Source organism: Glycine max, chromosome 16 (assembly GCF_000004515.6).
Source record: "Glycine max cultivar Williams 82 chromosome 16, Glycine_max_v4.0, whole genome shotgun sequence".
Lineage (NCBI taxonomy): Eukaryota > Viridiplantae > Streptophyta > Magnoliopsida > Fabales > Fabaceae > Glycine > Glycine max.
Genome location: NC_038252.2, coordinates 3545962 through 3556372, shown reverse-complemented (window position 1 = coordinate 3556372; position 10411 = coordinate 3545962). Strand labels below are relative to the sequence as shown.

Genomic DNA, 10411 nt, shown 5'->3' with positions numbered 1-10411 from the left:
CTTGCCAAATGAAATCCAAACCAAAAATTATAAAAAAATTATGAAAGCAAAATATTTTTCTATCATACTTGATTGTACTCCTGATATAAGTCACCGATGGCAAATGTCTTTTGTTTTACGATGTGTGGATATTTCCTCAACCTCAATACAAAATTTTGAATATTTTTTAGAGCTTTTAAAATTAGATGATACAACTAGAAAAGACCTTTTTGATGTTATTATGAATGAAATAAATACAATTGGACTTGATATTAGTAACCTAAGAGGACAAGGTTATGATAATGGATTTAATATGAAAGAAAAAAATCAAGGAGTGCAAAAAAGGTTTTTAGACATTAATCCTTGAGCATTTTATACTCTATGTGGTTGTCATAGTCTAAATTTGATACTTTGTGACATGACTAATTATTGTCCTGTAGCTATACCTTTTTTTTGGGTGTTACAACGTATATATACACTATTTGCTTCTTCTACTAAGAGGTGGAGAGTTTTACAAGATTATATCTCTAGCCTAACTCTTAAACCGTTATCACAAACACGTTGGAAAAGTCGTATTAAAAGTGTAAAAGCTTTAAGATTTCAAGCTTCACATATAAGAGATGCTTTATTGAAATTAAGTGAAGTTAGTGATGATCCTAAAAAAAAGTGAAGCTAATTGTTTAGCAACTTATGAGCTTGAAAATTTTGAGTTTGTGTTGGACATGACTTTATGATATGACATATTATTTGGAGTAAACTCAGTTCGTAGAAATTTGCAATCAAAAGATAAGTGTATCGATGTTGCTATAGAACAATTACAAGGTCTTATTTCATTTTTTCAAAAAATACAGGAAAGATGGATTTGAAAATTCTTTAATGTCTACCAAAGAACTTACTATTGAAATGAATATAGAACTTAAGTTTCGTGAAAAACATATTATGCATAAAAAGAACACAATTTGATGAAATTATGGACAATGAAGTTGTAAGATCTCCAAAAGAATTATTTAAAATTGATTACTTCTTGTACATAATAGATCAAACAATTACTGCATTTCAAAGTAGATTTGAACAATTTAAAATGTATGAAGATATTTTTTGTTTTTTATTTTGCATTAAGAAATTAAAGTCATTGGATGCTGATTATTTAAAAAAATGTTATCTTAACCTTAAATATTAATTAAAACATAATGATAGCTTATATATTGATGGATCACATTTATTTACATAATTAAAATTTTTGGGACATTATAACAAAGAAAAATGAAACACCTATTGAAATACTTAAGTATATTAGAAGGCTTGATTCAAATGCCAATATTGCTTATGAAATAATGTTAATAATTTCGGTAACTATTGCTTTCAGTAAAAATGAGTTTTTCAAAATTAAAATTAATAAAATCTTATCTAAGATTAATAATATCCTAATAAAGATTAAATCAATTGACTTTATTATCAATTGAAAAAGAAATATTACATGAAATTGATTACAATAAGTTAATAAATGATTTTGCGTCCCAAAAACTTAAAAAATTAATTTTAAATAAAATATGAATAATTTTATTAAATATTTTATTAGTTTAGAAAAAACCTAATTTCTTTTGTCAATGAAAAAGTCTCATTTCGAAATTGACTTTAGGCCTATCAATGTGTTGGACCGACCCTTGTTATTTGATATCTATAAAAAACTTACCTTTTCTTCTTTATTCCTTTGACATAGAATTAGGACTATTCCAAATAAGGATTTATAGTACTTTTTAAATAGTTATTTATTATTATTATTATTATTATTATTATTTAGTTTGATTCAGTGAGACACATTCATGCAGTCAATACTCAATACTTATAACCGTATAATGAAGATCTGATGGCTAATATCTTAAACGTGTGCTTCTGATATGATCCATCGTCCATCGTCCATCGTCCATCGTCCTCCAACGGTTACGAACTAACGATCGCGTAAACGCGTGTTTACACCGACTGCAGGAAATCCGTTTGGAGGGTGGTAAAAAATTAAAGATTGATCTATGGTGTTGGAGGCGAACCGAACGAGTGTTTTCAAGCTGCGGCGTGTGGTCTTTCTCTCCGTGACACAGCACAAACAAATTCTCAGGTATTTTTCTCCTCTTTCTTCCTTCTTTTCTCTCCAACACCTCAAATCCATTCATTTTCACTCTCTTTTTACACTTATCCTTCGCAATTAGCCTCTGCTTCGTTGAAACCCCTTTTCTCTTTCTATGCAAAGTCGTTTTCACTTTTGTTTTTTCCCCCACACGCTCAACTAAGTAAACCCTAATACTTACTCGCATAAAGTATCGGGTATATTCAGTTATGAACTCCAACAAGTTGTTGCTGCTTTCATATTTCCTTGTAATTTATTTTGCACGCGCTGCCGTTAGGTTTTTTAGGCATCAAATATGTTGCACGTTTGCTATTGGATGATAATGTATGCAATATTTTCTCAGCTTTGATAGTTTTCAATTAAAAAAAACTTATTTGATTTGTGCTCTGGATTTGTTTTTTGTTTGTCTACTATGAAGCACCGACACGGACACCGGACACCGGACACGACACGGATACACCTGTAATGTCCAAAATATAAAATGTAGTACGGGTGTCGTGTCGGTGTCGGACACTGACACAGATGCGTGTCGGACACCGGACACGGCAAGGAGTTGGGGTGTCCGTGCTTCATAGATCAAAACCAAATCTGTGTGCTGTTTTCTTCTTGAGATACTCTTTGAAAGTTGATATGGAAGCCCCTGTTAATGCCAATAAAAGTATTGGTTGTTCTATAGGGATGGGGGATAATTGAGTGAATCTGTGGTCACACCTAGATAGAGGTGTGTGTTGAAAGTTCCACATGATTGGTAAACATGAGGAAAAATGGGGCATGTTGAAGTCCCACATCAAATAAAGATAGTGCCGAGATAAACTATATAAGTGAGGAGCAATCCTCACCTTACAAGCCGATTTTGTAGGGTTGAGTTAAGCCTGATTGCTCCCCACTTATATAGTTTATTTCGGTACTATCTTTATTCAATGTGGGACTTCAACATGTCTTATTTTTCCTCATAGTCATGTGGGACTTTCAACATACCCCTCTATCTAGGTGTGACCACAGAATCGAATTAGGCGTTCGAGCTAAACTGAATTGAAACACGTATACCCTAATCCTTTAGAACCGGTTGTTTTTTGTCCAGTTTTTATAACCACTGTTTGATACTGTGTTTTTGGTCTTAATCCTTGGGTTCATTAGGGGAAATGGACCCTGACTAATCTGGAGTTTGTCGAGGAGGTAATTAAAGTCCGACCAAGAATTATTTCTGCCAAGAATCGAACTTGGTTAATACCCGAATGATTAAACCTTAACTTCAACACATTAACCGCTTGTGCCCAATTACTTGGTTACTGTTCGATACTGTTTGTTTGTTACATGTGCAGTTCAATGATTTTTTATTTTTAAAAACCAAACCAAACCTTTTGATTTAAGAAAAAAAACTTTGAAAATTCAGAGCTTTAACCTTCTCCGATTGGGCTCAAACTTGAACCATTGTAGTACAACCTACCTTAGCTTGCATCGCATTCTCTCTCTCAGTTTTTGGGTTTCATCCTCCAATGGTGTTCTTCCTAGTTTATGAATTGTCTTCTGGTTATGCCTAATTCAAAACTTGGTACCCTGATGAAATCAAGCAGAAAGTGGTTTTGAAATTGTGTGTAACTTCAATCTGTGCAAGTCATAGTGGAATTGCAAATTTGCCTCTTTGTGAAGTAGGTAGACCGTAGGACTTCAAGGATATGAAAAAAGAAAGAGAAGCTTTAACCCAAGATTTAGATGATGTTGTTTCAGTTGGTAGTCTGCTTTAATACCAGTGTTGTTCCTGACATGAGGTGTTAAAAAAAAGTGGGATGAGAAATAATCACATGAAAGGAAAACAGTGTGTCAGTCATAAAGCAGTGGTTAAACAATTCTCGTGTGCCTTTGACTGTCCAGTAACTGAAGTAGACAAATCCCTATACATAATTTTCATTTTTCCTTGCAAGTCAATAACAATTATGGTTTAGTCACATTTGCAGTTCATCAGCTTAATTTAGTATTTTAGCCAGAACTGAACGATGCTTGGCACGATTTTTTGATACATCATGTCCGCTTAGTAGTTTACTGTTATTATTGAGACCGATAATTTCCTGCTCTTCTATGACAAATATCTTTTATATTTGAGTTTATATATGATGTATATCAAGTGATCAACTAAAATATAGGTTCCCCCTTCTCTGTGTTTTTGTCAAATTGACATCTTAATATCTGAATTTAATGTACCCTGTTGTTAATGTGAAGCACATTTCCTTTTCAGTGGATTACTTTGCTTTATCAAATGTTGACTTATAATTTTATCTTTTGCATTTGTGTTTTTTTGGAGGGGTTTGGGGAGATCATTTTCTAATCATATTATTATAATTGCATTGGAAGATGAGGATATGGAATTAATGTAAAACCCTAGAGTAGTCTAACTATGTAACTACTGTTATTCAGTTTCTAGTCTTTTTGAGATCTTACTTCTAATTCTTCTGATTCTGATTCAGTGTTGGAGACTTGAGCTCATAGAGAAATCATAGTTTGTTTAATTTCAATTCTGAGCAAAGGTCAACATGCAAGTTTTTTCCATTGAAGGCGAAAGTGCTTTGTCAGTTGTTGGTCCAAGGCCAATGGAATGGTCTACTGTTCCATACAATGCCCCTCAAGCTCCTGGGCCAAATGGAAAGCAGCGGACCTCAAGTTTGGAATCACCGATCATGTTGCTGTCAGGTCACCAGAGTGCTATATATACCATGAAGTTCAATCCAGCAGGATCAGTCATTGCATCTGGATCTCATGACAGGGAAATTTTCCTCTGGAATGTGCATGGGGATTGCAAGAACTTCATGGTTCTGAAAGGTCACAAGAATGCTGTTTTAGATCTCCACTGGACTACTGATGGGACACAAATAGTCTCTGCCAGCCCCGACAAAACAGTGAGGGCATGGGATGTGGAAACAGGAAAACAAATCAAAAAGATGGTAGAACATCTCTCTTATGTTAATTCATGTTGTCCTTCTCGAAGGGGACCACCTCTTGTTGTTAGTGGCTCTGATGATGGAACTGCTAAATTATGGGATATGCGTCAAAGGGGTTCCATCCAAACATTCCCAGATAAATACCAGATTACCGCTGTTGGCTTCTCAGATGCATCAGATAAGATCTTCACTGGTGGTATTGACAATGATGTCAAGATTTGGGATTTGCGTAAAGGTGAAGTTACCATGACACTTCAAGGTCATCAAGACATGATTACTGATATGCAGCTGAGTCCTGATGGGTCCTACCTTCTTACAAATGGCATGGATTGCAAACTTTGCATTTGGGATATGCGTCCGTATGCTCCGCAAAATCGCTGTGTGAAGGTGTTGGAAGGGCATCAACACAACTTTGAAAAGAACTTATTGAAGTGCGGTTGGTCTCCTGATGGAAGCAAGGTAACAGCTGGTAGTTCTGATCGAATGGTTTACATCTGGGATACCACTTCTCGCCGCATCTTGTATAAGCTTCCCGGTCACAATGGATCTGTTAACGAGTGTGTTTTTCATCCCAATGAGCCTATTATTGGATCTTGTAGCAGTGACAAGCAGATTTATCTAGGGGAGATATGAAGCTCAACGTTTAGGAACTTGCCAAATGAAATGACCATGTTGGTGCTTTTGATGACAACCATTAGGGAGTGGTAAACTTTAGAGATGCTGAATTCCTTCAGTTGTTCCCTGGTCGATCAATTCTGTATAATGTTCTTGCAAAAATATTATATCCTACCCTTTGTTTGTAATATGTGATTTGACGTTGGTGAGAATGGCTTCATAATTTCATTGTGAACTTCGAGACATTTTGCTTAGGAAGGTGTTTCGAAATTTTTCCCCTGCAGAATTGGATTAAATTTAAAAATGAAAAATGTTAGTGATACATTCTTGATGTATGTATTTTTTTAAAGTATTATTATTATTATTATTATTATTATTATTATTATTATTATTATTATTATTATTATTATTATTATTATTATTATTCACGTATATCTTATTAAATGATTCATTATATAAAAAAGATTAAAATATGTTTTTTTCTTTATAAATATTGAAATGTTTAGAATTTATCTAAGTAAAATTTTGAGTCTTTTTCCATTTTTGAAAAATTGAAATATGTTATTTTTGGCTCAAATGTAGGTTTGGATAAATTCGAATGTGTTACTCTTTCATTGGTTATATTGACGACTATGAGAGTGGATAACTTAGATGATTAAAAATCGCACAAGATGCAAAAAAAAAAGGTTGATGCTAGGTGCATCCAACATTACTGATGTTGCACCTAACATTTTGTAAAAATGTCAAAACTATCCTTGCGTTTTTTTCTCATTTTAAAAGTTTTTTTTTTAAAATTGCCCCAGCCATTTTTGTGCAGTGCTTCTTCTTCGTTTTCTCTCTTGGGTGTGTAGTGCTTCGCCGTATTTTCTTCGTTTTCTTGCGATTGGTTAGCTTCGGTGAAGGTGAAGGTGAAGGTGCTGGTGTTCATTGTTGCGGTGGTTGGTTCTTCGTCGACGACATACGAGGTACGCATTTGTGCTGGGTGTGCGTGAGGATGATCTGTAAATCGTACGGATCAAGTTAATTCGTAAGGTTGATACGGATCAAGTTGATCCGTATGTTGATATTAAGCATACGGATCAAGTTGATAAGTAAAAGGCTCACGGATCAACTTGAAGAAGAAGAAGACACCACCACGTGCACAAAATCAACGGGGCTGAAGAAGAACGGCGCAAGGGCTCGAAGGAGAAGGGTTGCTGAAGAAGAACGGGCGAAAGAAGGAGAAAGCACAATCACGGCATGAAAAAGGGTTGTTAGGTGCGCAAAAGTTTTTTAAAAAAATTGAGGGGCACTTTTGTCTTTTACTTTTAAGTGCTGGGTGCACCGGCAATAATGCTGGGTGCACCTAGCATCTCAAAAAAAAAATCACAAATTTGTAAATCCATTTTCTTTAATTTTTTTCATCTTCTTTGTCCATCAGGCTAATTAAAGAGAGAGAGGTGAATTCGGAAACCAAGTTATTGAGTTTATCGGCGATGTTTGATTTTGATTGAACATTGGAATTGGTGTCTGTAACTTTGAGTTTGAGAGTAAATATATTAAGTTTTTAAAAAGAAAAGAAATTCAAAGAAGAAAAAGATGACAAGGTGAGTAAAGAAGAAGTTTGATTTAAAATAACATTTGTTTTATTTTAAATCATACCTAAAACAACCTTTATAACTTTTTAATTTCCTGTTTACAATTTAAAGCAGTAAAGTGTGTTTATCCTTTCAACTTCTATCTTTGAATTTCACTGTAACCTTTGTTTTCAGTGCAACCATTTATTCAATATGTGTTAATTGTAATTCCAAATTGTAATTCCAAAAATACCCTAAGAATGAGTGGAAAGAAAAACTTTAGTGAATAACCAACTTTTAATTAACCTAAGTAACTCTTCAATTCTATGACGATTAATACTTCAATGCAACCTATTAATGTGTCTTTGTCATTTCAATTTCTTCCCTTTAAATTTTACCACAGCATTTATTTTTGGCTTATAACTCTCCGTTTTATTCGATGAATGACAACCTTTGCACTCTTTAAAATCACACATTTGTAACTCTTAAATTCCATGGTTCACATTTGTTTACAATTCAACAACTTAAATATAAGTAAATTCAACGGGATGCACATGAATTAAGGAATTTACTTAATAATATTTGATTTAAAAAATCTTCTTAAAATATCTTTCATATTAGTGTTTGTAGGATAAAAATAAATGATTTACAAGAAATAAGATTTTATTAAATAAAATGCATAATAAAAATATTATCATTAAATGAGATAAAAATTAGTTAGTATTTATTTATATTTAGGTCTAAAATTAATTTGTTGTTATTTATATATAGGCGCAGAGGAAATACTTAGGAGAGTGTGTTTATCTTTTTAACTTGTATTCTTTAAATTTTAAAGTAACCTTTATTTTTAACCCAACACATTTATCTATTGTTATTGTATTCTAAACATATCCTAAGAACATGCAAAAATAAAAACCTTAGTGACTAAACAACTTTTAATCTTTGTAACTCTTTAATTTCACGATTATTTATAATTCAATATAACCTATTAAAGTGTTTATCCTCCCTTTAAATTTTACGGCAACTTTTATTTTCAGCACAATTTCTTTATTTCCGAAGTACCCTAAGAATAAAACAGAAATCGAAGTTTCAGTAGTGACTTCACAATACTGTATGATTCAAGACTCTTTTTCTAGTCTAGATTTACTCGGATATAAATATTTCTATTCTATCAATTATTCATTTATTCTTGAATCTAACGGTTAGGAATTTAATGAATTCAGTTACTCGTTGGATAAACTTTACTTAAAATACACATTTAAAATGTCAATGCGCTATCTTCATCCAACTATTCTAATTTATCAAATGTCAATGCGTGTGTGAATGTAGGAAATTTATTCCATATAGATAAATGAAAAGAAATTACTATACTATTGTTATTGTGTACTTAGACGGAAATAAATGACTATCCGTTTAACAATTATTATTACCAGTAGCCCATCAAGTTTAACAATTATTTTATGTATTTGGTTTGAATTTTTATTTTTTGTTTTTATTTTTTAAAGATTGTTTTCATTTTTAAAAGATTAGAATTTTAAAAATATGTTTAATTTAATTTTTTATTTTTTGCTCTCATGAACTAGAAAAACACTGAAAATATTTTCAAATTTCTCATCACGTTTTCATTTTAACTAAAATGACATTCTTGATTTTGACTGAAAATAAAATTTTATTATTTTCAGCTTTTAATTTATTTTAAAAAAATATTTTCATCAAAAATAAAAATAAAAATTTAATCTGACACATTTTTATCGTTATTTTCTATTTCAAATGAATATAAAAATAGAAAATAAATCAAATCAAACATCATGTTAATTACTACTTAATTTTCAAAGTCCTCATCCACAGAAAAGATGTATCAGTGTATCCTCTGATTCTGACTCCTCGTACCTGTTGCAATTCCAACCTTCTCTGTGTTACAAATTTACAATTATAACCAGTTAAACAAAGAAAATAGCCTTCAAAATATAAAACTTCTCTTTGGAAATAAGATAAAGACATAAAATAAAACAAACCATACAAAGACCAACGGATAACAAACGAAAAAAATAAAAAGTTCCTAAGAAATATCAAGCTGTCTTACAATTATTCTATTGTTAATCTGTGTGTACGTAGGAGAGAATTGGCCACTTGGCACGGTTGGTCTATGAAGCATGGAACCAAGTCTGTGACACTTGTGACTTGTTTTCACTTTTTTTTTTTCAATCTTTATAAGCCCCAATGAACCCTGACTTTTGTTGTCATGCACTGATGCACATCACATTCATTGATTCATATACCACCATAATGCAGATGCTTCAAATGTTTTTCTTTTCACACTTTGGAAGGGGTATGTACACTTTTAAAGAAAAAGATAATATAATAAATAAGCATCCCATTTTTATGTAAAAAAAATTATCAATTAAAAACAATTCTTTGTATGATTTTTAGGATAAATATTAGAATTTAATGACTATTTATTTTTAATATAAATTTTTATATTATCAGTCAATTTTAAAAATTATTATTTATTAATATAATTTTTAAAGTAATTATTATAAAAAAAATAATTTATTATATATAATAATTTATGATAAAATAATAATATAAAATTACTTCACATAACTTTATTTTCTTCTCCTAGATATTACAAAAGTCAATAATATCTTATAGAGTACAAATTATCTGTGATTGCATCATAATATAATATAATATATAGCATATTATTTACTCAATAAAATAAAATAAATTAGATTTTTAATATAGGTTTATGAAAAGCCATCAATTAAGAAATATCGGTCTTTTAAATAGATTTTAATATATTAAGAAATTAGTATTTTACTTTCGATCAAATTTATGTAAAAAAGTAAAATATATAAAATTTAAAATAGAAACAAATGAAAATGATTTATATATTTTTTTTTACCAGAAGTAGAAGATAACTTAAAGGAAAGTGAACCACTAGCAGTGGCACCTTCATATACCAATTACCAAGTGGAGTTTATTGTAAATTCCTTTTGGGCTCACCGTCTTGACTTGACCCACAAAACAGGGGTCGCTTTAACCGCCAGTTTCCAAACAATCTATGGGGGCGGGAATGAAATGAAAGTGCACCAACAACTCTGGTTTTGCTATTGATTTTTATTTTATTTTATTTTTCCTTTGGTCTAATAACTTACTCCACTGTTACAAACAAAACAGTAGCACAATACCATGCCACATGCCCC

At 31.5% G+C, this 10411-nt stretch overlaps 1 protein-coding gene across 1 annotated transcript; it reads left to right on the top strand.

Annotated features, from left to right (window-relative positions):
- Positions 1 to 2033: 2033 nt before the first annotated feature.
- Positions 2034 to 5884, top strand: LOC100789793 (U5 small nuclear ribonucleoprotein 40 kDa protein-like). The gene is made up of 2 exons (NM_001252881.2): positions 2034 to 2092; positions 4564 to 5884. Exon 2 carries the CDS (start codon positions 4630 to 4632, stop codon positions 5665 to 5667), a length of 1038 nt encoding a protein of 345 aa, NP_001239810.1. The 5' UTR covers positions 2034 to 2092; positions 4564 to 4629; the 3' UTR covers positions 5668 to 5884.
- The last annotated feature ends 4527 nt before the right edge of the window (positions 5885 to 10411 follow it).